We start from the raw sequence: 25,933 nt of genomic DNA, 5'->3' as shown, positions 1-25,933 counted from the left end.
AGAGGGTCTCTCCCCCATTCCTCATTTCTGCCCCAGATTGGGAGCAGCAGCTGACTATGCTGGGGTGAGCTCCCCCGAGGTCACGGCCCCAGGAAGCATCTACCCACCCAGGCCTGGTTCTCCTGGCAAGTCCCAGCCCTTCTGTCCCTACCCCCACTCCAAGCTCTCTCCCCAAGGCCCCAGCCCCCTTGCCATAGCCTTCCTTGAGACCCCCAAGTCCCTCACCTCCCCTGGCCACCACTGTGTCTTCCTCCTGATCTCCCAACTCCAGGTGCAGACTCTGACTCTGACAGTGACCTGTCCTTGGAGGAGGAGAGAAGCCTGTCCATCCCATCCTCAGAAAGTGAGGACAATGGCCGGACGCGGGGGCGTTTCCAGCGTCCACTCCGCCGGGCAGCCCAGAGTGAGAGGCTCCTTACACACCCCAAAGGTGATGGGGCCCTCTGACCCCATGGGCGACCAAGAGATACCCCATATTCCATTTGGTGTGACTCAGAAAGCCTGCTATCCCCTGAAGATTCCTGGAACCGACTTATTGGGAACCTGGGGTCATCACTGGTCCCCCACATACCTCTCCCCATCCAGCCTCCCAGCAGAGTTCTGCTGGCTAGAGACCCAGGAGTGGCCCAGGCAACAGAAGAACAAGGTCAGGGATGTTATAGGGTGACATGTCATCTCTCCAGCCCCTCCTCTTCCCCACCTCCAGGCTCTATCCACCTCCAGTCAAGAGTAGGGGGAGCTTACCAGTATCCCCCTCACTGGATGATTCCATTGATCTCTGAGACACACTCTCCTATTCCTACCTCTGCTCCATGAGAAAGACCCAGATTTCAGAAGTCATTAGGATTAGGGGGCCACTGAGTCTGGATCACAGGGGTTGTGAGTCACTGGGGTGACTCCTATTATCTGCCCTGGCTCCACAGATGTGGATGGCAATGATCTCTTGTCCTACTGGCCAGCCCTGGGGGGATGTGAGGCTGCTCCCTGTGCTCTGCAGACCTGGGGCTCTGAAAGGCGCCTGGGACTGGACACCAGCAAGGACGCAGCCAACAACAACCAGCCGGACCTGGCCCTGACCAGTGGAGATGAAACCTCCTTGGGTCGGGCCCAGCGCCAGAGAAAAGGTATGGATCCCTGACTTTGGCCTGTGCCTCAAGGACCCTGGGGACTGCCCATGCCCTGAGCCAGGGGATTTCATCCTCCTAATCCAGATAGCCTCACAGGGATCCTGAGAGCTTCTCTTGCTCTGATATGGGTGTTTCTGTTCCTCTAAGCTGCTTCACAGTCCCAGGGGACGGCCTCATCCTGACCTGAGAATTGCCTGCCCCGCATACCCTGGCCTGCACCACGGAGACCCCAGAGGCCACTCCTACCTCAACCCGGGGGATTCCTCCCCCTCCCCCAACCCTAGTCTGCTTTGCAGGGGCCATAGGGGCTGCTCTGCCCCAGATCTCAGAACTTTTTTTTTTTTTTTTTTTTTTTTTTTTTTTTTTTTTTGCGGTATGCGGGCCTCTCACTGTTGTGGCCTCCCCCGTCGCGGAGCACAGGCTCCGGACGCGCAGGCTCCGGACGCGCAGGCTCAGCGGCCATGGCTCACGGGCCCAGCCGCTCCGCGGCATATGGGATCCTCCCAGACCGGGGCACGAACCGGTATCCCCTGCATCGGCAGGCGGACTCTCAACCACTTGCGCCACCAGGGAGGCCCCAGATCTCAGAACTTTTGCTCTAACCTGGAAGGTTTCTGCCACCTTATCCTGCTTTACAGGGGCCCCAAGGGGTTGGCCCTGTCCCAACTCAAGGGGTTTCTCCCTTCACCCCTGCATCACAGGGACCCCAGGGACTGCTCTTGCCCCAACCCTGGGGATTCCTGCCTCTTTGACCCTGGCCTGCATTACCAGGACCTGTGGGCTGCACCTCCTCTGACCTTGGGGGGAGGTTTGCCCTGACCCCTTCACCACGGGGACTGCCTCTGTCCTGACCCCGGGGATTACTGCCTCACTCTTACCCCTATCCTGCAGCCTCTCTGGGATTCCCAGGAATGGCCTCTATACCCCCTCCCCAAAGGGTTTCTGCCCCCAACCCTGTGTCACAGGGATTCCAGAGGCTGCTGCATCCCTAGACCCAGGGAGTTCCTGGCCCCCATACACACACTGTCCCCGGTTTGTTCCTCCCACAGGCATCCTGAAGAACCGATTTCAGTACCCGCTGGTGCCACAGACCCGGGGCGCCCCTGAATTGTCCTGGTGCCGTGCAGCCACCTTGGGCCACCGTGCTGTGCCAGCTGCCTCCTATGGTCGCATCTATGCCGGAGCGGGCACTGGCAGCCTTTCGCAGCCAGCCAGCCGCTACTCCTCCCGAGAACAGCTGGACTTGCTCCTCAGGCGGCAGCTGAGCCGTGAACGACTGGAGGAGGCCCCTGCCCCTGTTTTGCGTCCCCTGAGTCGGCCAGGTTCCCAGGAACGCCTGGATGCCGTGCCAGGCCGTCTGGAGCCCAGGGATCGGGGCAGCACCCTACCACGGAGGCAGCCACCCAGGGACTACCCTGGTGCCGTGGCTGGCCGCTTTGGGTCACGGGATGCGCTGGACCTAGGGGCGCCCTGCGAGTGGTTGAGCACGTTGCCCCCGCCCCATGGTGCCCGGGACCTTGACCCACAGCCCCCACCTCTGCCCCTGTCTCCCCAGCGGCAACTCTCAAGGGACCCCCTCTTGCCATCCCGGCCCCTGGACTCTCTGTCCAGGAGCTCGAACTCAGGGGAGCGGCTGGACCACGTGCCTAGCCGGCACCCCTCGCGAGAAGGCCTTGGGCCACCCCCACAGCTGCTCAGAGTTAGGGGAGACCCAGCCAGTGGCCCTAGCCACGGCCCCTCCACAGAACAGCTGGACATTCTCTCCTCCATCCTCGCCTCCTTCAATTCCTCAGCTCTCTCCTCCGCCGTGCAGTCCTCAAGCACACCCTCGGGCCCTCACACCACTGCCACACCTTCCGCCACAGCCTCTGCGCTTGGGCCCTCCACGCCATGCTCTGCCACATCCCACAGCATCTCGGAGCTGTCACCCGACTCAGAGTAAGCAGGGTCCGGCCACCTGCTCAGACCCCCATCAGTTTAGGGCAACCTCCCACGCACCCTGCCCTGTATTCTGCCACAGAATGGGGTGGGGTTTGGCAGAGAGCATGGGCTACCCCAGGCGCTGCGCAGCCAGGGCGCCACAGCCTGAGGGCAGAAATCTGGCAGCGAATGGGGTGATTAGCAAGAACTTGCTGGCTGTATGACTGGGGCCTGCACCTCCTAGACTAAGGAGGAGAGTGAGGTGCCTTCCAAAGGGCTTGAGCTAGTGGAGGGGGGAAGGTAGGAGCCAAGGCCTAGAAGCGGGAGGTAGCCTGGTATGTGGAAGGAGCAGGGAGGCGAGGAGGCTTTGCTTGGGAGGCTTTGCTTAGGGTGTAGTATGGGATAAGGAGGGACCAGAAGTAGTGCCAGGATGTAGGTGCCTTACATGCCAGGCTGAAGAACTTACTTTGAGAGGAAATCATTCATTCACCTACACCTTCAGTCAATGTTAAGTTCCTCCTGCCTATGGGCACTGTGGGGTAGGACACACAGGAATTGAGTTGGGACCCGGTGCATCTCAGAGTAGGGGATGGCAGACATACCTGGGAAGCAGCTGGGTACAGGAGTCAGAGACGGAGTGGGGAGGAACCAGGAATTACCAGGTCTTGGAAGCCAAAAGCAGAGTTGAGTTTTAAGAAGGAGGAACAGCTAGGTCAGGCTCTGTGGAGGTCTGTAGGGTGAGAGGCTTTCTGTAGGTGGAGGGAAGGAGACCCTGGGTTTGGGGCAGGAGACCAACAAAAAACCTGAGCAGAGCTGGGGGAGAAGACAGGAAGGAGAGAGGGGCAGGAGATTTGGGGGCCTGGTGCCCAGGGCTCTGGAAGGATGCTGAGGTGGGGATGAGAGGGAGCTGTGAGCACCACCTGGGTCCTCCTGCAGCCCAGCCTTAGGGTCTGACTGTTGGGGGAGGGCTGGGGTAACTGAGCAGGGGTTCAGGCTCTGGACTCACACTTGACCTCTCTGAGCTTCAGTTTCCTCATCTGCAAGGTATGTCTGTGGTAGCAAACTCTTTGAGGTGTGGAGATTTTTGAGACAAAATCTGTTAGGTGCTTAACAGAGTCTGTACATAGTAGGTGCTCACTAAGTGCTTAGAGAAAAGATATAGGTGGCCAGCCAAGGGGCCTTGCTGGTGAGTCTGGGGGTCCAGAATAGGTGAAGTGCTCTGAGAACCCCAGAGTGGGCATAAGCACGCTAGGGACTGAGAGGCGAAGGTGATGGGGGAGGTTGCCCAGGTCCGGTTTGGTGGGGGAATCCAGAGGCACCTGACTCTCAGCAACCACCTTCGATCTCCACATTTATCTCTGCAGAGTTCCCAGAAGTGAGGGTCACTCCTGAGGGGCAGACGTGCAGGTGAGGACCAGCTGAGGGCGGTGGAGGATTTGGGCTAACAGAAGAGACTCCAGGGGTTGGGGGCTGACCCCATGGCAGCCTCCTATACCCCCGCCCCCCAGCTCTCTCTGCTGCTGCAGTGCTGACTGTCCATGCCCGTCTGTGAGCATGTGAGCAAGTGTGTAACAGGTGCACGGAATGAAGGAGCTGAAGGGAGGACTTTTATACGTTTTGTACCTTTGTAACCAGAGAAATATGCTTATGTTATTTTTCAGCTCTTCTGTCTCCCGGGGTTCTGAGGCTGGGCTGGGAGGGGGAGGGGGACAGAGGGAAAGAGATGCAGAGTTTCACCCCATTTGGGTCCCTGGCAATTTAATTGTTCTTTCATCTTATTCAGACAGGAGGGGTAAATGCTCCCTCCGCCCCATTCCCCGGTTGATCTGAATATTGTCAGGGCCCGAAGTGCAGAATTAGTCTTTGCTTTTTCTTGGATGTCCCACAGGCCAAACTTTTGGGACTGGGGGTTGGTCTTGGAAACAGGGGTCCTCTGACCTCCTCACAGGGGCTCGCTCATGCCGCCCCTCCCCGTGGATGTGTGTGTTTATTATGTGGAGTCCCTGCCACTTACTGCCTTATGACCCAGGACTGATGCTGTGGAGCGCTGGTGGAGCAGCAGATGTCATGTTTACAGATCAAGGCTTCCCTTTCTCCCATGGGGAGGGGCTCAGGCCTCTATTCAGACATTCCTGCAGCGGGTGGATGGAGGGGTCACAGCCCCTGCCCCTGCTGTGAACAAAAGTTGTCTGTGGTGCCATTTAATTCCCTGACACTGCCCCTGCTAGAATTTATTCTGAAGGGTGGGGTAGGAGGGGGAGCAAGGGGAGCAAAAACAAGGGAATTAAAGACTCAGAATGTAGGTGCCACTGCCTCCCATGTTTACAGGAGCCTCCCTGGCCCTAGGCACCCGGGCTGCAGGAAGTGACTCTTCCATCCCTCCTTTATTCCCTTGTAAAGGGAAAAATGACTGTTAGGACCCTGTTCACAAACTCTCACTTTTATTACTTTGTCTGATGTCCAGAACTGGGGACTTTTAAATTTTGTTACTTTGTTTACAGGTCAAGACTTAAAACATTCTTCAACTTTGTTTACAATTTAAAACTTTGAACTTTTACACTTTGTTTACAGTTGAGAATGTTTTTTTCCCTTCGTTTACAAGTGAAAGGTAGAGAAAGTGGGAGAGGGGCTTGGAGGACCCACCTGTGAGGACCCTGAGCCTGGCCATCTTGAGGGGGTTTCTAACCCCTAGCCCTAGCCCCAGGCCAAAGGTCAGCCCTGAGTCTCCTGCTGAACAGCAGGCCCAGAAGGCCTTGAGAGTAGGCATCCTCTTCCCACTGGGAACAGTGGCCATGCAGGGTTGTGGAGGGTCCCTGCAGACACCCACCTCCTTCATGCATACTCTTGGGAGGCAGTTTCCAAGGAGATTAAAAGTTCTACTTTACTGACTGGTGCCAAATCCCGCCAGCCAGGACCCCAGCTCTCCTTACCCAGAGTGACCCCAGCCCTTGAAGGGTTGAGGGGCCTGCTGTGGGGAGAGGGGGCTGTCCTTGCTATGTCCTAGGTTCTGTAGATGCCCCTCTCTGGGGGTACCCCCCCTCCAGCCCAGTGGCTCCTTTTCCTGTCTGTGTAAATTGTTCCGTGAAGCCGCGCTCTGTTTTGGGAATAAACTTCTATAGAAAATGGTTATTGCCTCATTCTGTTTGGGGGTGGGGGGTAGGAGAGTGGCTATGAATGATTCAGGCTGGGCTGACCTTTGGGAGAAATCTGAGCACTGCCCCCTCCCCCCTCCCCAAGAATATTCGGCTATTTTTAGCTCATTTCATTGGAGATTTGGACCCGGTTTCTATCTCTTTCATCCTGAATTCTGTCCCTTCGCCTTGAGGTTGGGCCTGAAGTGTGAGCACAGGTGCTGAGAGTAAGGCCTGGTCAAGGCAGCAACATGATGGCTTCCTCAGTCCGCAAGGCCTGCAGCCCTGACCTGGCATTTGCCCTGGCCTTCAAACCGACCCTAGGAACTGCCCTCAGCCCGTTGACAGCACTGACTCCCCGCCAGCCTCTCAGACTTGGAGCTGCCAGGACATCGCGTTCCTCAAGAACTCGGGCAGAACGGGCCTGTTGCCGGGCCAGTGTTATGTGCGGGGGAGGGGAACCTCGCAGCCTTTAAGGTCTGCGTGCCCAGCGTTGGAGGGAGGCTTTTGAGCCCCTTCGGTCTCAGAGACATCCCAGGTCTCGGGGGGAAAGCCTGAGTGAGGGTGCCGCCCTCAACTGGAGGCTTGAGAGGCCCCATGGACCTGGATACCCCACGGAGAGATAAGGCTCTGGTCACCAGCCGCAACCCTAGACATCCTGCTCCGCGTCCCGCGGGGACCCTCCGCAAAAAGCCGGGACCTGGTGGTATCGGCCCCACCCTACTCAGGGACCTGGGAACTTGGCTACGGCCAGGCCAGCTCGGGTCCTTAGTCCCACTTCTGCGGTAACAACCGGCTCAGGCAGGGGAACTAGGCGGGCCACGAGGGGGAGCACAAGCCAAGCCGCAGGGGGAGGAAGGGGTTAAATCTCCCTCCTCAGGGTTCGCAGCGCCGGGAGACCGCCCCTTAGGCTCCGCCCCGGAACGCTGACTGGCCCAAGCCTTCCCCGTCCTGCCCGGGGATTGGCCCCTGAGAGCGCGCCTCAGGCCTCGCCCCCGTCCCAGCCCCGCCTTTCGGGCCGCAGAGGCCGCTCGCTCGAGCTGTGGGGTGTACCGCCTCTCGGTTTGCCCACCCGCCATGGGGCTGTCGGAAGCGCCGGGGTGAGTGCAGGGCGCGGCCCTGGTTCCCAGTGTTCGAGTCCGCGAGGCGCGGGCCACCCCTTGGCCCCCGAGCAGGCGCCCGGCTTGCGTTAGCTCGGAAAGGGTACCGCCGAGTCCCGAGCAGGCATTTCCCGCCTGCCGCGCCTCGGTTTACCGCTTGGTCGATTTTCTGCAGGCGGCTGCCCAACCGTAGTGAGGGATGAGGCGGGAGCCGGCGCGACCCCAGCCCCTGCGGGCTGTGCGGAAAGCCGCTCGAGCGCCGTCCGAGGGCTAGCCGGGGGCCGCCTCCCGGCGGCTGTGTGCGGAGGAGCCCCGGCCCAGGAGGTGCGCCGGTGCGGCGCGTTGGGGCCCGGGACGTGGCTGCTAGAGTGTCCATAGCCGGGGCCTGGGTCCACCCAGGGATGCAACTGGTCCGGGAATGTGCGCTCCGGCCCTTCTGGCCTCTGGGCCCTCCTAGAGGGAGGGCTCAAAGATCTAAGCCCCTCCCTCCAAGCAAGGGTTCGACCGAGGGGAGGGGGAGGGGTGGCGGGAGTGGCAGCCCTTAAAGACCTCGAGTGACTCACAGAGGAGGGGCCCCGGGGCTCAAAGATCTCTGTGAGCTGGCAATGCCAAGAGTCTCTGAGGATCGTCCTTGCACCCACTCCACTCCACTCCACCCTCCAACGGAGACATCCAGGTTAGGGGTCCTTTCCAGGTGAGCTCCTGCCCCTCAGGTGGGAACCTCGCCGTAGGTCAGAGCTTCTCACAGATCAGAACTTTCCTGACAGGTGAAGCCTTTCCCAGCAGGGGAGAGCTTCCCTCCAGGTAAGATTCCCCCCTCTGAGATCCATTCCCAGGTGAGAGTTTTCTCCCATTACAGGTGGGAGCCTCCCCCAGGTCAGAGCTTCCCTTAGGTGAGAATACCCTCCAGATCAGAACTTTCCTGGCAAGTGAAAACTTTCCCTGCTAGTGAAAGCTTTCCCCCAGGTAAGTGCTCCCCCTCCAAGAGCTCCTATTCCCAAGTGATAACTATTTTGGGGACAGCTTCCCCCAGGTAAGAACTGCCCCCCCTTCCCCCCCAGATTTCCTATTCCCAAGTGAGATCGTTTCCCTTAATCAGGTGGTAGCCACTGGGCAGATCAGAGATTCTCCCCAGGACAGAACTTACCTAGCTGGTGAAAACTTTCCTGTCAGGTGAGAGCTTCTCCTTAGGCGAGATCCTCCCGGAGATCTATTCCCAGGTGAGATTGTCCCCCCTTGAAATGGGGGCTTCTCTTTCCAGGGGGAAAATTCTCCCTCCCAGCGAGAGCCATTCCCTGACTTTCCCAGATTAGGCCTGAGCTTGTCCAGGTCTACAACCTGGACCCTGTGGCTGGAGGCCCGGGGGCAATCTTAGCCCCAACATTTTCCTTCTCATAGAGCCTTCTCATATGAAGAGAGACTTGCCTGGTTTGCTGGATTCCTTCCTTGCGTGTGCTCTCCGACAGCATGCACTGGGCTCGTGGGGCAGCTGGATAAGGACTCGGACTGGACTGGGATTAGCTGGAGAAGAGTTGGGGCTGGGGGGAGGGGTCTGGAAGGGACAGTCAGCCTGGAACCTAGATTGGTGAACACTCAGGGCTGGACTGAAGTGTGGCTTGTGTTCATCCTGCTGCCTCTTTGTGGGAGACTTTGGCCCAGCAAGAGTCTTCCACCAGCCAAAGTTCAGGTCCCGCCCCTGCCTGGGCCTGGGCATAGGGCCTGCAGGAGCCAGCTGGGTGGCTGGACCTACCTAGATCTTGGGACCTAGAAAAGTCAGGTGGGTGACTCTGTGGTCCCAGGTGGAGGTCTAGGGGAGGTTGGGCCAGGAGTGCCCACACTGTGTCTCTGGCCTCACCACCCAGACAGAGGGACACACAGGCACTGCTGTCCACAACGCAGGCAATGGAGCTGAGGAGGCGAGATTACCATGTGGAGCGGCCACTGCTGAACCAAGAACAGCTGGAGGAGCTGGGGAGCCGGAGCTCAGCAACTGGGACCCTCCAGTGGCGAAGCTGGTTTCGGTAAGGCTGAGGTGGGAGGGACTGGGGGCACTGGCAGGACTCAGGTAGCCCCTGTCTGTGATACCTACCCTTGTGTCCCCAGGTGCTCCCATGCTCGGGCCCGAGCCCTTCTGTTCCAGTACTTCCCAGTTTTGGCCTGGCTACCCCAGTATCCTGTGCGTGACTGGCTTCTGGGTGACTTGTTGTCTGGCCTGAGTGTGGCCATTATGCAGCTACCACAGGGTGAGCCACCCTTGACCTGGAGACTGTACCCAAAACCCTTGGATGATGACCCCGACCCTGCAAGGCCCCGGCCTGTAATCTGTGAACCACTGCCTGCCCCTGCCTCCCCCAACCCCTCTGCTAAAAGCCAGAAGCATGACCCCTGCCCCTGGAACTATGGCCCATGACCCAGGGCTGGGATTTCCTCATCCTTTCAAGACCCTGGCCTCCAAGTCTACATTGCTACCATTCCACCTCCAGGCCTGGCCTATGCCCTCCTGGCTGGACTGCCCCCTGTGTTTGGCCTCTACAGCTCCTTCTATCCTGTCTTTATCTATTTCCTGTTCGGCACTTCCCGGCACATCTCCGTGGGTGAGTGGAGCCAGGAGGATGCCCACATTCCCCACGGAGGACAGGGTGAGGGAGGGCTGAGCAGGGCAAGGAAACGCAGGGAACAGGGAGGGAGGCATTGATGCCAGGCCAGTGGGAGACTGGCCCAAGAGTCATTCCAGGCAGGACAGGGCCTCTGACCATGGAGACAGATTCAGGTTACCTAGAGGCCCTGGCCCAGGAGGATACGGGTGGGTGAAGCAACTCAAGGGGCCCAGACTTGGCACAGACCTGAGAGCCTGAGGCAGGCCATGCCCCCTTCCCCATTCCACTTTTCACAGGGGGAGTGGTCCTGAGCCAGTGGACACAGGTGGGACAAGGTAGATGATGCAGGGCCAACATTTCTAGCCACACTCAAGAGCCTTTGAACTTAGAGTTCATACCTGACTGCCAGCGCTGCGTCTATTTGCACAACACGTCTGAGGATATTGGTCTAGAGCTGGGTGTCTCCTGGCCTCTCCCTTAAGACCAGGACTCCAGGGCAGGGCAGTGCCCCCTCCCCTTCAGACCACCCTGATCTGCCCCTGCAGGCACCTTTGCTGTCATGTCCGTGATGGTGGGCAGTGTGACAGAATCACTGGCTCCGGATGAAGCCTACCTGCAGGCCTCAAACTCCACTGTTGATGTGGCGGCCAGAGATGCTGATCGGGTGCAGCTGGCCTCCACACTCAGTGTCCTTGTTGGCCTCTTCCAGGTGCGGAGCAGTCAGGAGTACAGGCCCCTGACTGCCAGACCCACCCCTCACCCCATTTGCCAGGTCCCCTGAGTGTCTGGCCATCACCATCTTCCTCCTCCTCATCAGTCATCCCCCTCTGCTCCCACCTGCCCTGGGCTCTGCCCCAGCCACCCCTAGGACCCTCTCCTTCCCTGACTGCCCTGTGCACCCCACAGGTGGGGCTGGGCCTGGTCCATTTTGGCTTCGTGGTCACCTATCTGTCAGAGCCTCTGGTCCGAGCCTATACCACAGCCGCGTCTGTGCAGGTCTTCGTCTCGCAGCTCAAGTATGTGTTTGGCCTCCATCTGAGCAGCCGCTCTGGGCCACTGTCCCTCATCTATGTGAGTGAGGGTGGAAGGAGGGAAGGGTGGGTGGGCCCAGGACCTTGAGTGCTGGCTGTGACCCCCCACCTCCCCTCAGACAGTACTGGAGGTCTGCTGGAAGCTGCCCCAGACCGTGGTCGGCACCATGGTCACTGCAGTTGTGGCAGGGGTGTTTCTCGTGCTGGTGAAGCTGTTGAATGACAAGCTGCGGCGACAACTGCCCATGCCGCTCCCCGGGGAGCTGCTCATGGTTCGAATTCTGGTGGGGGGGGCAGGGGGAAGGGCAAGTGAGGAGTCCCTGCCGTGTGGGCGTCCCCCAGATAGTTAAAGACTAGTTGGCGTGGGCACTGAGGACTGGGGGGACCACAGCCGACAGTCCCTGACAGCATCTCTCTTTCCCCAAAATGGTGGTGTCCATCTCTTACCCTATCGCTGACTTCTGCCCACCCCTCTGAAGGTTTTGCTCCAGGCCTCTCTCTTTACGCCCAAAGTGATTTCTCCATCCCCCTCAACAGTGGTGCCAGCACCTACCTCCCCTGACTCTGTCCTCTCCCGCAGCTCATCGGGGCCACAGGCATCTCCTACGGTGTGGGACTGCAGCACAGATTTGGGGTGGATGTCGTGGGCAAAATCCCTGCAGGGTGAGCTCTGGCCCCTGTCAGGTCAGGGAGGGTTGGGTGGCCAGGGCCACAACGTTCCTTTGACCTCACAGATGCCCCTCACAGGCTGGTGCCCCCAGTGGCCCCCAGCCCCCAGCTGTTCGCAAGGCTTGTGGGAAATGCCTTTGCCATCGCTGTGGTTGGGTTCGCCATTGCCATCTCGCTGGGGAAGATCTTCGCCCTGAGGCATGGCTACCGGGTGGACAGCAACCAGGTCTGGGGAATGGGATGTGGGACACGGAGAGGGCAGGTGTACAGAGACCCCAGGGCCTGGGGGGTTGGAGTATCAGGTGGGAGACAGGGAAACAGCAAACAGATGTGCTGGGGCCACATGGGGGACTGAGGGTGGGAGAGCAGGACACATGGGACAGTGGCCAAGTTTTTGGGGGCTACTGAGTGCGGATGGAGGTTGGGGATGCATAGGCCTGGACACAGTGACCACGCACTGCTAGTGATGTGTCCTCACACTTGCACTATCCCTATCAGGAGCTGCTGGCACTTGGCCTCAGTAACCTCATCGGGGGCATCTTTCAGTGCTTCCCTGTGAGCTGCTCTATGTCTCGGAGCCTGATACAGGAGAGCACCGGGGGCAACACACAGGTGGGCTGCAGGTGTGGGCTTGGGTGTGCATCTACACGCACACTGCTTTGCCTGGGTGGTCCTATCCCCGGCTTCCCCCCCCCACCCCCCCTTTCCCCCTGCTCTCGCCTTCTTCTCCCCTACACTCCAGCCCACTCATCTGCCCGCTCACTCCCACTGTACAGCTGGCTGGAGCCATCTCCTCCCTCTTCATCCTCATTATCATCGTCAAACTTGGAGAACTCTTCCAAGACCTGCCCAAGGTGAGCCGCCATCCCGCACCCAGCCAGGCTTGAGGGCCTTGGCCAGGCCAGGGACTCAGATCAGTCAGTCAGGGCCTGGGTGAGGGGGAGGGATACAGGATCATGCCCTGTTTTTCAAGCTTGAGATCTCTGGGTTGAGATTTGGAGTCGACAGTCAGGGTTAAGAACCTTTGAGAGTCAGACCCAAGTTGTTAGGTTCGGGGGCAGGAGGTGGTTAGTGTCATTCGGGGTCATACCCAGGTGCTTGAGGACAGTCTGGCTCATGCCGGGTGGTCAGGGTTGTCAGCATCCCGCACCTCTCCGTAGCTCCTGGTGACCCTCCCCCTCCCCCAGGCAGTCCTGGCTGCTGCCATCATCGTGAACCTGAGGGGCATGTTGATGCAGTTCACCGACATACGCTCCCTCTGGAAGGCAAATCGAGTGGATCTGGTGAGAGGCCTGGGAGCCCAGGGGTGGGGTCAGGGCCTTCAGCCCCAGTGAACCTTCTAGACCCTGTTGACTACTACCCTTCTGTTTTTAGCTCATCTGGCTGGTGACCTTTGTGGCCACCATCCTGCTGAACCTGGACCTTGGCCTGGCAGTTGCGGTAGTCTTCTCCCTGCTGCTCGTGGTGGTCCGCACACAGCTGTGAGTCACCCCTTTGGTTCCCCCCTCATTCCAGCTGGTGAGGGAGTGAGGTCCATGCTGGTTTCCCCCAGCTTTCCCACATCTTGGGGGGTGACCCAAGGCTCCTTAGAACCCCCTCATTGCCCCCTCTCCTAATGCCCCCCTCTTCTCACACTCTCTCTTTCACAGGCCCCACTACTCTGTCCTGGGGCAGGTGCCAGACACAGATATTTACAGAGACGTGGCAGAGTACTCAGAAGTGAGTGGCAGGGGCTAAGCCAGAGGATGGCGTGGATGGGGTAGGACAGAGGCAGACGGGGCCGTCCCTTATCGGGTCCTTGCGTACTTGGCAAGGACACGGGGGTGGGGCGCTAAGGGTGCTTTGGCCCTTGGAATTTCAAGGGAGGAATTTGGGTCTCTGACCCCCATACTCCGAGTATGGGCCTTAGGGCCTGGGGGAGGAGTCTGTCTTAGAGGCAGGAGTACAAGCCCCATCCTGCAGAGTAGCCCTGGGTCAGGAATGTGGAGGGGCAGGATCTGGGGCACAGGACTAGGGGAGGCTGTTTGCTGACCCGATCAGTGGGGTTACTGAATCCCCGTCCTTTACCTCCTGAGAAGTCTCACGTCAAGCCCTGGGAACAAAAGTGGGGGCTCTGGAATAAAACAAGCTCATTTTCCCTGGTGGAGCCTTGAAGGCTGAGCATAGTATGATGAGGCAGAGTGAGGGAAGGACATGAGGGGAGAAGCTCAGCTGGATGGAAAGGAAGGTGGGGGGTGGCACAGGGACATCGTTCAGGCCCAGAGGCCGAGCAGAGACCTGGAGTGTCCTGAGCGGGGTGGGAGCCGGGGAAGGCTTGGCTGGGCTGGCAGTTGAGGAGGGTCTCTCTGTCCACATACAGAAAACAGACCCCAGTGCTGGGGTTGGAGACCCAAGCGGAAGCTAAGAGCCATTGAAACCTGGCCTGGGTATTGGCAGAAGGACAGGGGAGATGGGGTGGGAGAGGTTCAGGATGCCCTGGAGGAAGAAGCAGCAGCTCTGACAGGCCCAGCTGAGGGGTCAGGATGACCCCACCAGCTCCTGGGAGGGCATGGGCTGCAGGCCGGGCCTCTGTTAGCTGGGAAGCAGAGGGTTGATGATGTCAGGTACCGGGGTACACAGGGGAGGAAAGAAAGAGAGCAAGATGCAGCTAGGAGAGACGAGGGCTCAGCCACCCCCAACCTGACCCATCCCCAGGCCAGGGAGGTCCCGGGCGTGAAGGTCTTCCGCTCCTCGGCCACCATGTACTTTGCCAACGCTGAGCTCTACAGTGACACGCTGAAGCAGAGGGTGAGGCCTGGGGCCCACAGGGGGAGGGGCAGAGGGTCTCTCACCTCCCCAGTGTCCACATCCCCTGCCCTGCCCTTTGCTCTAGTGCGGTGTGAACGTGGACCACCTCATCTCCCAGAAGAAGAAACTGCTCAGGAAGCAGGAGCTAAAGCTGAAGCGACTTCAGAAAGAGAATAAGCTCCCGAAACAGGCAGGGGCCCTTCTGACCCCACCCGGCCTTTCTCCCAGCCTCCTGGCTTCTCACCCTCATTCTTCATCCCTCCTCCTGTCTCCCTGATGCCCCCAGTGACCCTGCAGGTCAGGGTTCTGTGGGCAGTTTTGTTTTTCTCCTGCCTCCTAAGCCAATGGTGGCGTGAACCATCACAGTCCTCTTCCCAAAGTAGGTCAAACCCCCACAGCCTTCTGATCCCACTGACCTGATCAGTGGGGTTACTGAATCTCCGTCCTTTACCTCCTGAGAAGCCTCACGTCAAGCCCTGAGAACAAAAGTCCCAGGACCCTGCCCTGGGTCCCAAGCTTCAGCTGCTAGTCCACCTGCCTGCCCAAAGCCAGGGGCGACACCAGGCCTGCCTGGCCTGGTTGTCATATGACAGCTGGGACACCTCTTTCCTGGTCCCCCTCTTTCCTGGCCTAGGCTGCCACCTCCAAGGGCACTTCCATTTCCATCAATGTCAACACCAGTGTCACAGACATCGAGAGCAACGATGTGGAGGGCTCCAAGGCCACGGTGAGGCTGGAGGTGGGAGAGGGGCTAACCATGAGCTGCAGGGATGAGAGTGCCCGTGTGTGGAGTGGAGTGATGGATCAGATGCTCTACAGGGAGACCTCTAGTGATACGCCATAGAATTCTGCTTGTGGCTCTCTGGTCTGTAATCTGAGGCCTAGCCAAAGACCTTGAATTTGTGAATTCTACAAGACCCTGCAGTCTGTGTTCATGGGCAGAGGGAAGGGACTGGGCATGTGGGAAAAATCTGGGATCAAAGGGGACATGAATCTCAATTAGAGTCTCAGGCAGGACTTCCCTGGCAGGCCAGTGGTTAAGACTCTACGCTCCCAGTGCAGGGGCCATGGGTTCCATCCCTGGTCAGGGAAGTTTCACATGCTGTGCAGCACCCCCCTCCCCCAAAAAATGACTCAGGCAGGGTGCCAGGATATCTGTGTGTGCGCGTGTGTCCATGTGTCTCTTTTGGTTTGTCCCCATCCTCAGTCAGTCACTCTGGCTGACTGAGGATGGGGTGTGGTCTCTGATGCCCTTCCTTCTTAAGTGTCCCTATTAAGTATGGGCCCAGGAGGTAACAGAGCAGTAGATGCATGTCTGTGTGTGCTCCCGGAGTCTGGGCACCCTCCCCTGTGTGTCCCCATGTTTCCCTCCTGTCTTTACCTACAGGCTCCCTGTCTCCATATCCTCATGTGTCCACTGCATGCCCCATATATGTGACCGTTTACACGTCTGATCCTGTGTGTCTCTGCACGTCTGTGTATATTCCCTGCCTTCACCCACCGTGGGCGGCCCTTGCAGTGTGTCTGGTTTCCCAGCAGGTGAGTGCAGGGACTGAGCTAGAGGATACAGCAGCCAGGGGTCAAGAAGATGCCAAGGCCCCAGACATGTCCTCACTGAAGACCCTGGGCCTGCCTCAGCCAGATTTCCACAGCCTCATCCTGGACCTGAGTTCCCTTTCCTTCGTGGACACTGTGTCTCTCAAGAGCCTGAAGAATGTAAGGGGCTGGGGGCACCCCTAAGAAGGGCCTTGGGGGAGGACGAGGCCCTTCAACCCTGACCCCATAACTAACTCCAAGAGCCCTCTGAGCCTAACCCCCAACCCTCTGAGCTCCCCCTCTGAACTCCCTTCCCCCCCAGCCTGCCCAAGTCCCCCTTCGGAGCCCCTGAGCCTCCCTCTGAGTCTGGCCCCCTTTTCTGCTGCAGATTTTCCATGACTTCCGGGAGATCGAGGTGGAGGTGTACATGGCCGCCTGCCACTGTGCGTGGGGTGGACACGGCAAGAGCCGTCCGGGGAGGGGGTGGGGATTCTGGCCAAGGAATCTGCCAGGCAGCACAAGGAAAAAGTCTTTCTCTGAAACTGGAGGTCAGAGGGGTCCTGGGAGGGAGGGGTCAAGGGTCAAGAGTTGGGGTTTAGCCATAAGCCTCAGGGGTGGTGGTCAGGGTGACATTCTGCCAGTGCCTGGGTGTTCCTGAGGGTTCTGCGGGTCAGGGGAGACCAACTCCTTGCCTACAGCTCCCGTGGTCACGCAGCTTGAGGCGGGGCACTTCTTCGATGCATCTATCACCAAGCAGCATCTCTTTGCCTCTGTCCACGATGCTGTCATCTTTGCACTCCAACACCCGAGGTCCAGCCCCGTCAACCCTGTTTTGGTGAGCTGACCTCTGTTGCTGAGCTGTTTTTGTTTATCTACTGTTTGTCCCATCCTGACCCCATTTCCAGGAAGTCCACCCTTCCTGGATGGCTCTGATTAGCTCTGCCCCCAGTGGATCCACTGCCTTCCCCTCCTGCCTTTAGAGGAAGCTGCTCCCGGGGGAGGGGGTAGTACGTGTCCTTCGGAAACTGACAGGAGCCTCTCCTCCTCTCCCTGCCCAGGTTACCAAACTCTGACCGTGCTGCCACCCTGCCTGAGACTGCCCACCTCTGGAGGTTGCGACCAGTTACCCGTGAGGACCCCCTACCCCTGGGCTGCCTCCACATGTCACCCAGGAGTCCCCTCCGTACGCACGCACATAACTCAGGGATGGAGGTCCTGGGACTCCACGTTCAGTGCTCTAGGCCTGGGATAAGGCACTGGCCAAGTTGGAGGAGCATGCATGTTTTTAGCCTCAGGAATAAAGATTTGTTTGCCCAATGCCAGGCTCTGCTGTGGCTTGGTGGGGGCTTGGCAGGGGCAAGGGTATAGTCCACAGCCCTGGCTCCTGACCCTTCTTATGCCCCAAAGTGGGAATTGGGGTTGGAAGTGGGGGGAAAGTTTGGGGAGGGCAGGGTCAGGCAAGGGGAGTGTGGAGCAGGAGGGAGAGCTACGGGGCTAGGCCCGGGGGGGCACGTCCCAGGTCCAAGTTCCTCCCCAGCCACATGCAGCCCTCGACACCTGTGTCCTCGGCTGTAAAATGGTTGGAATCAGAGCTGCTTCTCAGGAATGACCTGTTCTCAGGGACCCCTGATGAGGTGCAGGGCAGGCCTGGCACTACTGGGCAGCCCCTGGAGGGTGTGGTGTGAACACCTGAGCAACCAGCTAAGGAAGCACAGGGTATTCACAGGTGTTGCCGGTCTGCACTGAGAAGTAAGAATATGGGAATTCCCTGGCAGTCTAGTGGTTAGGACTCAACGCTTTCACTGTCAAGGGTGAGGGTTCGATCGATCCCTGGTTGGGGAACTAAGATCCCACAAGCAGCACAGTGCAGCCAAAAGAAAAAAAAAAGAAAAGAAAAGAAAGGAAAGAATGTGCATGATTGATTTACTTGGGAAAAATGCTTATTTGTATAATTAGATCACCTGGGCTTTGCAGGTCACTGTCAGCCAAGAACCACGTGTTGATTTCTACCATAAAACACCAACATCTGGGCATGTGGCCCAGTGGGCAGCAATGGGCCTTCAGGGCAGCTGATACTGAGTGACTGGGGGCCAGGGTGGGGAGGTCGAACCTTTCTGGGCCTCAGTATCCTCATCAGGAGAGTAGAAATGGTAATAGTACCCACTTCATGGGTTCCTCAATGAGTATTAAATGAGTAAATGCCACAAACAGCTTGCAACAGTGCTGGGCTCACGTCACCTGCCAAAACAAGTGAGCCTGCCATTCGCAGGTCCCGACCAGGTCCTGGGCTCTGTGCTGGACCAGTGGACAGAGGCTGCCCTGCCCTGCAAGTCACAGAGGCACCCCTTGCCTGGCTGTTTCTATCCTGGCCTGTGTCAGTTCCCTGCTCTGTGTTCACAAATCATCTGTCCTTTCCCCACCCCCAAAACCTTGCCCAGGAAATCAGGGCCCTTTGTCACACTGCCTCCAGGCACCAGGAACAGCACTGGGCACAAGCAAGTGCTTGGTAAATACTGGTTAAGTGAACCTATGTACTGGAGTGGAAGGTAAATCTCAAACATGAACTTGCAGATACAGGCAGACCTTGTTTTATTGCACTTCGCCGTACTGTGTTTTTTACAAATTGAAAGTTTATGGCAACCCTGAGTCAATCAAGTCTTTTGGTGCCATTTTTCCAACATCACTTGCTCACTGCATGTCGCTGTCACATTGTGGTAATTCTCAAAGTATTTCAAACTTTTTCATTATTATTTGTTAGGATCTGTGATCAGTGATCTTTGATGTTACTACTGTGACTTGCTGAAGGCTCAGATGATGGTTAGCAATTTTTAGCAATAAAGTGTTTTTTTAAATTAAGGTATGTACTTTTTTTTAGACATAATGCTACTGCACCCTTAATAGACTACAGTGTAGTGTAAACATTTATATGCACCGGGAAACTGAAAAATTTGTGCAGCTCGCTTTATTGTGGTGGTCTAGAACCGAAGCACAGTATCTCCAGGGTATACCTGTACTTGGAAATGCTTTGAAGAAAATGAAACAGGGTCAGGAATTCCCTGGCAGTCCAGTGGTTATGACTGCGCTTCCATTGCAGGGCGCACGGGTTCAGTCCCTGGTCGGGGAACTAAGATCCCACATGCCACAATGCGGCCAAATAAATAAATAAAACAGGGTCACGTGAAAGAGAAGGGACTGTGTTACCCGGGATGGTCATGGGAGGGAGACTCAGGGAGCAGGTGACACTTGGGCTGAAATCCAGCTGTGAGAGTTCTCTTTCTAGGACAGTGCTCCTAGTGTAGTGAACTGCAGGCGTGTTCAAGGAACACCAGGGAGGCCTACAGGAGGCAGCGGGGGAGACCAGAGCATAGAGCACCTCACAGGCCAGGGTGAGCCTTCAGGCTTTATTCAGAGAGTGCGCGCCCACATTTTTGAGTGCTCACTGTGCTGCGATGTGGACCATGGGGCTGAGTCTGGGCATGGGGGGGCAGGGAGCAGCTCTGTGTGCTTAGCTTGGTTGGCCTGTGGTTGATGCTGCCACTGGTGGAGAGCATGTTAGATGTATGTTAGATGATGAGGAGGGAGAGGGGGAAGGAGGCATTCTTTCATTGCTGGGCCCCAAGCCTGCCCTCCTCCCTGCCCTGGAATCCCACCCCGCCCCATATTTTCTGGCCAGGCCACCCCTCCTGAAAGCCATGGGCCCAGCTGGAACCTACTGCCTCACCTGCCCCTGGGGGAGGGGTGTTTGCCCGTTGCCAGGCGCCCAGGTTCCGGCCCCTAGTACTTGCAGCAGCCATGCTGCACACACAGTCCTTCCTGCCATGGCTGCTTCTGCTAGCAATGCCTGTCTGCGCCCACACCTGGTCACGGCCCCTGTGGTACCAGGTGGGGCTGGACTTACAGCCCTGGGGGTGCCAGCCAAACAGCCTGGAGGGTTGCAAGGACAGCCTGGGTTCTTCTGGCCATTGGATGGGCCTGGGGGTGAACTGCATCTACCCAGTGGCTGGGGTCACCGTTGCCACTACCATGGTGCTGATGCTCAGCCATGTGGTGATGCAATGGCGGCGCTCACAGGCCACTAAGAGTGAGGTGAGCATGGCACTGCTCTGTCCCCACAGCTCGTAATTCTCTACCCATCCTCCCACTCATGTCCTGTGGGCCTCCTGCTGCCCCTCCCCCTGCCCCTCCCCCATCACTCACACCCCAGGGCCCCTACATCTGTCCACACCCAACAGTCCCTGGCCATTTCCCATGGGTAGTACCCTGCCCCGTCCTCCCTCTTTAATATCCCTATTCCTCATCCAGCCTCCATGGGCCCCATGACCATACTAGGCCACAACAGACCCTCCACGATCCTCCATCACCCTAAGTCCCCCTTCCCACCACACCTCTGTCCTGTTCCTCTGTTCTCACTCCTGCCTCTTGGTCCTATCCTCAGCATCTGCAGGTGACGGCTAACCCCTGTGCACCCTGGAAACGACGGGCCCCGATCTCAGACCGTACTCTAGTCCTTGGGGTCCTGCATATGCTGGATGCCCTCCTGGTCCATATTGAGGGCTATCTGCAGCGTCTAGCCACCCAGCAGCGAACCCAAATAAAGGGGACTCCTGCCCAGAGCGGGTGACCCAACATACTCCTCTCTTTGCCTGGTGGCCTGTTGGGGTGGGGATGGCCTGAGGCTCTGGGCCAGGCTCAGGCCTGTGTGTCTTATTCTCTCCAGGCCTGTCTGGACCCTGTGCCCCTTTTCTACTTTTAGAGCCAGCACACCCATCGAGGCCTCGGTGCCCATTGATGGCTGGGCAGATGGGGCCCGGGCTGGCTCACACTGCTCCATTGCCCACACCAGCTGACCCCCTCCTCTCTAGGGATCCCACTCATAAATACAATTGCTCCTCTGGGGCTCCTCAGGGGCCCCCAGTGTGGTGGGAGAAGACTTGGCCAAAAGGGCAGATGTGGGTGGTCCAGAGAGGGCAGCCCAGAGGTGACCACCTGGCTGAGTCAGGAGCTAGAGCTCCTGGTTGAGCCTGTGGGGCCTGAGCTGGGGCTGGGGGTAGAGGGAGGGCCCTGGCTGCCTTCATCTTTGTGACATCTCAAACATGCTTTGGCACCTAAGTGGCCCTCGCTCTAAAGCCCCTGGAAGTGGGATGAGGGCTGAACCTCCTCAAGGGGGCCCTCACCTGCTTCCTCCCTTCCTTCTACCATAGGCATCAGGATCTGCTGATGAACAGAACAGTCTCCTCCCTCACCCACTCACAAATAGGGGAGGGTAGAGGTGGTGATGAAGCAGACTCAAAAACTCAATTCCTCTGCAGAGAGTTGTGCTGAGCCAGTTGGAGTAGGGCAGGTGTGGGCTGACTGCTGGTATCTGAAGGGTGAGTTGGGTGATGAGAGGAGGGGGAGAGTGCTCCAGTCAGAAGGATAAGCACATACAAGGGCCAGGTGGGGAAGGAGACCTTGACCTGTTCCATGAACTATAAGATGGTCAGGATTTCAGGGGAAAGAAGGAATTCTGGAGCACAGGAGAGGGCAGGCTGGGAAGGGACAGGAGTTAGTGTCTCCTAGGGAGTCTGTGGTAGGCAGGATAATGGCCCTCAAGATGTCCTTGGAGTCTGTGAATATTTTACAGTACATGGCAAAGAGGATTTTGCAGATGGAATTAAGTTAAAGACATTAAAATGGGAAGATGATTCTGGATTATTTTGGTAGGCCCAGTGTAATTTCATGAGCCCTTAAAAGTGGAAGAGGAGGGCAGGAGAGTTGGTCGGATTCAAAGTGTAAGAGGTACTAATAATACTCTGCTGCTGGCTTTGAAGGTGGTGGAAGAGATCTTCCACCACCCAAAGATCCAAGGAATTCAGATGGCCTCTAGAAGCTGGGAATGACCCTTGGGTGATAGCCAGCAAGAAAGCAGAAACCTCAGTCCTTCAACCACTGTGATCTAACTTCTGCCAATAACCTGAATGACCAAGGACACATTCTCCCCTAGAGCCTCCAGAAAGGAACACAGCCCTGCTAATGTCTTGATTTTAGCCCAATGACATCCGTGTTGGATTTTGGGCCTACAGAACTGTGAGATAATAAATTTGTTTTGTTCTAAGCCATTAAGTCTGTGGTGATTTGTTATGGCAGCAATAGAAAACTACTAAATATTGGTATCAAGAGTGAGAGGTACTGCTGTAACAAATCCTAAAAATGTGGAAATTGCTTTGGAATTGGGCAGTGAACAAAGGCTGGAAGAATGTCAGGGAGCATAATAGAAAAAGCCAAAACTACCTTCAAACAACTGTTAGCAGAAATTTGGACATTAAGAATGCTGCCATTGAGGGCTCAGAAGAAAATTAGGAACATGTTATTGGAAACCAGGAGTAAAAGGAATCTTTGTTAAATAGTTGTGGGAAGCTTAGTGGAATCATAACCCGTGTTTGGATGGAAAGCAGAACTTGTAAATGATGAACTTTAATGTTTAGCAGAAAAAATTTCCAAGTGAAGTGCTGAAGGTGCCACCTGATTTCTTCTTGCTGAAAAACATTGCTGAAAGAAATTTAAAAAGACCGAAATAAATAGAAAGACATTCCATATTCTTTGATTGGAGGACTTAATATTGTTAAAATGGCAATACTACCCAAAGTGGTCTACAGATTCAGTGTAATTAATCCCAGTGAAAATCCCAATGGTGTTTTATAAGAGAAATAGAAAAACCCATCCTAAAATTTATATGGAATCTCAAGGGACCCTGAATAGCCAAAACAATCTTGGAAAAAGAACAAAGTTGGAGGACTCAAACTTTCTGATTTCCAAAATGTACTACAAAGGCACTGTAATCAAAACAGTGTGGTGCTGGCATAAGAATAGACATATAGACCAATGAAATAGAATAGAAAGCCCAGAAATAAACCTTCACATATATATTCAGTTGATTTTCAACAAGAGTGCAAAGACCATTTAATGGGGAAAAGATAGTCTTTTCAAAAAATGGTGCTGAGAAAACAATATCCACATGCAAAAGAATGAAGTTGGACCCTTACCTTACATCATATACAAAATTAAGTTAAAAGTATCAAAGATTTAAATTTAAAAGTTAAAACTATAAAACTTTTAGAAGAAAACATAGATGGAAATCTTCATAATTTTGGAGAAGGCAATGATTTCTTTCTTTTTTTTTTTTTTTTTTTTTGCGGTATGTGGGCCTCTCACTGTTGTGGCCTCTCCCATTGCAGAGCACAGGCTCCGGACGCACAGGCTCAACGGCCATGGCTCACGGGCCTAGCCGCTCCGCGGCATGTGGGATCTTCCCAGACCGGGGCACGAACCCGTGTCCCCTGCGTCGGCAGGCGGACTCTCAACCACTGCACCACCAGGGAAGCCCGGCAATGATTTCTTAAGTATGACATTAAAAGAACAGGTAACAAAAGAAAAAATAGATAAATTGGACTTCATCAAAATAAAAAATTTGTGCATCAAAGAACACTATTAAGAGAGTAAAAAGACAGCTCACAAAATGGGAGAAAATATTTGCAAATCATATATCTAAGGAGGGACTAATATCCAGAATACCTAAAGAATTCCTACAACTCAACAACAACAAAAAAACAAACATTCAAAAATGGGCAAAGGACTTGAATAGACATTGTCTAAAGAAGATATACAAATGGCCAATAACCACATGAAAAGATGCTTAACATCACTAGTCATATGGAAATACAAATCAAAACCACGAGATATAATGTCAACCCCATTAGGATGGCTATTGGAGAATAACAAATATTGGTGAGAATGTAGAGAAATTAGAACACTTTTGCATTGCTGGCAGGAATGTAAAATGGTACAGCCACTACAGAAAACTGCTTGGTGGTTCCTCAAAAAGCTAAAAATATAATTACCGTATGATCCAGCAATTCCCCTCCTAGGTAAATACCAAAATAATTGAAAGCAGCATCTCAAACAGATGCTTGTATGCCAGTGAGTGTTCATTGTAGCATTATTCACAATAGCCAAAAGGTAAGAACAGCCCATGTCCACCAACAGATAAATAGATAAACATCATGCTAAGTGAAATAAACCAATGATAAAAGGCCAATGTTGAAAGATAAACTGAGGCATGTTTAAAAATTTTAAGTTTATTTGAGCAAAAATTGATTCAAATCAGGCACATCCAATCTAGCAGGTAGAAAAGAGCTCCAAGGTGCTGAACAAAAATGAAAGATTTTGGGCTTCCCTGGTGGTGCAGTGGTTGAGAGTCTGCCTGCCGATGCAGGGAACACGGGTTCGTGCCCCGGTCCGGGAGGATCCCACATGCCGTGGAGCGGCTAGGCCTGTGAGCCATGGCTGCTGAGCCTGCGCGTCCAGAGCCTGTGCTCCGCAATGGGAGAGGCCACAGCAGTGAGAGGCCCACGTACCGCAAAAAAAAAAAAGATTTTGATAGGCAAAAGGGAGTGGGAACAAGGATACTATAGTAGGCAAAAAAAAGCAGGTTGGTTATTGCAAAGTTACTTTCCTTTAGGGGATGTCACAGTATAACAGGCAGATGACCTGATCAAATAGTGTTGATCAGGAGATTCCTGATTGACTGGTTTAAGATTCCATTTCTGGGAAAGCCCAACTAAAATTAAGACTTGGTTTGGTGGCATGGGGCTTAGCATAAGTGACTCTATTTTGGGCCTGTTATTTTTTTTAACAACAAAACTCTATGATCCCAGTTATATGAGGTACCTAGAACTGTCAAGTTCATAGAGACAGAAAGTAGAACAGAAGTTGTCAGAGATTTGAGGAAGGGGGAAATGGCAAGTGATTGCTTAATGGATATAGAATTTCTGTTTGGGATGAGGAAAAAGTTTTGAAAGTAGACTAGATACTGATAATGGTTGCACAACTTTTTTTTTTTTTTTGGCTGCCCTATGAGGCTTGCGGGATCTTAGTTCCCTGGCCAGGGATCGAACCCGGGCCCGAGCAGTGAAAGTGCTGAGTCCTAACCACTGGACTGCCAGGGAATTCCCTGCACAACATTTTGAATGTAATTAATACCACCGAACTGTATAATGTTAAGATGTAATAATGGTTAAGGTGCTAAATGTTATGTATATGTTAGCACAATTTAAAAACTAAAATTAAAAGAAAAAGAAAAAATCTATAAGAATAAACTGAAGTGTATATCAAATATTGAGTGAGGAGAGTAAGGTGAGTGCCAGAGCCCTCTCAGGCAGCCCGCATGGACCTGCTTTTACAGTTTTGAGACTCTCTGGGGGGAATAAAGGGAGTCTCAGAGATGGATAGAGAAATGAGGCCTGGTCAAGAATTGTTACAAAATTCAGTGTGCAATTTAGGGGGAAAATGGGTATTTTGGTCTCACCTCACCCCATAGGCCAAGTAAATTCCAGAAGATCAATGAGTCATCAAAGACTCTTGCCAAATCATTGCAATGACCACTGCTTGTACTTGACCTTTTAGCAGCATTTCCTTTTTGACCACTCTCTTGAAACATATCCTTCCCTGGGCATCTACCACATCACACTTCCTGGTTGTCTCATTGTCCTTCCCTTCTCACCCCAGGGTAGCAGTGGGGGTGGGGAAAGGGGGGGTAGGTAACTGGATTAGAAATTATTGGATTTGCTAAAAGATTGGGTGTGGATTTTGAGAGAGAAGAGTCAAGGATGACTCCTAGATTTTTAGCCTGAGCAACTTGGTTAATGGAAGTGTCATTTACTGAGATGAAGACAATTATGGGAGGAACAGGTTTGGCAGCAGAAGTAAAGAGTTCAAGTTTAGCTTTTTTTTTTTTCCAGCCGTGCTGCACAGCATGCAGTATCTTAGTTCCCCAACCAGGGATCGAACCCACGCCCCCTGCAGTTGAAGTGCGGAGTGCAAACCACTGGACCGCCAGGGAAGTCCCAGCTTTAGCATGTTTAATTGAGATGTACAGGGAGGTAGAACAAGAACAGGAGAGCATGGGAAACTAAAGGTGGAGAAGGGATGAGGCTCTAAAGAGGAAAAAGTAGCCAATCACTTTAAACAGGACCGAGCACTGGCCATTAGATTTAGCAA

At 55.1% G+C, this 25,933-nt stretch overlaps 2 protein-coding genes across 6 annotated transcripts in view; both read left to right on the top strand.

Annotated features, from left to right (window-relative positions):
- Nucleotides 1-19,342, top strand: part of LOC132497068 (cadherin EGF LAG seven-pass G-type receptor 3) — a 40,086-nt gene extending 20,744 nt beyond the window's left edge. Inside the window, exons 32-54 of one of the 5 annotated variants that reach the window (XM_060109977.1) lie at nt 272-430; nt 924-1,124; nt 2,177-3,065; nt 9,141-9,299; nt 9,382-9,521; nt 9,762-9,872; nt 10,421-10,584; nt 10,782-10,946; nt 11,026-11,178; nt 11,487-11,569; nt 11,654-11,801; nt 12,074-12,187; nt 12,352-12,429; nt 12,763-12,858; nt 12,950-13,056; nt 13,225-13,294; nt 14,270-14,362; nt 14,448-14,552; nt 14,997-15,089; nt 15,899-16,078; nt 16,287-16,341; nt 16,597-16,733; nt 17,446-19,342. In XM_060109977.1, coding sequence (XP_059965960.1) covers nt 272-430; nt 924-1,124; nt 2,177-3,065; nt 9,141-9,299; nt 9,382-9,521; nt 9,762-9,872; nt 10,421-10,584; nt 10,782-10,946; nt 11,026-11,178; nt 11,487-11,569; nt 11,654-11,801; nt 12,074-12,187; nt 12,352-12,429; nt 12,763-12,858; nt 12,950-13,056; nt 13,225-13,294; nt 14,270-14,362; nt 14,448-14,552; nt 14,997-15,089; nt 15,899-16,078; nt 16,287-16,341; nt 16,597-16,733; nt 17,446-17,583 — 3,638 coding nt within the window. In that variant the 3' untranslated portion in view covers nt 17,584-19,342. Of the gene's footprint in view, nt 1-271; nt 431-923; nt 1,125-2,176; nt 3,066-4,411; nt 6,158-7,205; nt 7,279-7,609; nt 7,973-9,140; nt 9,300-9,381; nt 9,522-9,761; nt 9,873-10,420; nt 10,585-10,781; nt 10,947-11,025; nt 11,179-11,486; nt 11,570-11,653; nt 11,802-12,073; nt 12,188-12,351; nt 12,430-12,762; nt 12,859-12,949; nt 13,057-13,224; nt 13,295-14,269; nt 14,363-14,447; nt 14,553-14,996; nt 15,090-15,898; nt 16,079-16,286; nt 16,342-16,596; nt 16,734-16,956; nt 17,072-17,445 lie in introns of those variants that run through there. The other 4 variants (XM_060109976.1, XM_060109975.1, XM_060109974.1 and 1 more) reach the window with 4 other exon arrangements.
- An 8-nt stretch (nt 19,343-19,350) lies between these two features.
- Nucleotides 19,351-20,993, top strand: TMEM89 (transmembrane protein 89). The gene is made up of 2 exons (XM_060109978.1): nt 19,351-19,984; nt 20,334-20,993. The coding sequence occupies exons 1-2, from the start codon at nt 19,691-19,693 to the stop codon at nt 20,517-20,519; spliced, it is 480 nt and encodes a 159-aa protein (XP_059965961.1). The 5' UTR covers nt 19,351-19,690; the 3' UTR covers nt 20,520-20,993.
- The last annotated feature ends 4,940 nt before the right edge of the window (nt 20,994-25,933 follow it).

This window comes from Mesoplodon densirostris, chromosome 10, assembly GCF_025265405.1.
Source record: "Mesoplodon densirostris isolate mMesDen1 chromosome 10, mMesDen1 primary haplotype, whole genome shotgun sequence".
Lineage (NCBI taxonomy): Eukaryota > Metazoa > Chordata > Mammalia > Artiodactyla > Ziphiidae > Mesoplodon > Mesoplodon densirostris.
The sequence above is the reverse complement of the archived record's forward strand: the minus strand, read 5'-3'. Positions and strand labels throughout refer to the sequence as shown.

What these genes read in the sequence shown, in the direction of transcription:
- TMEM89 (XM_060109978.1), top strand. Translation starts at nt 19,691, where the DNA reads ATGCTGCACACACAGTCCTTCCTGCCATGGCTGCTTCTGCTAGCAATG. An exon ending in CACAGGCCACTAAGAGTGAG is followed by an intron (nt 19,985 to 20,333) that starts GTGAGCATGGCA and finishes TCCTATCCTCAG; the next exon opens with CATCTGCAGGTGACGGCTAA.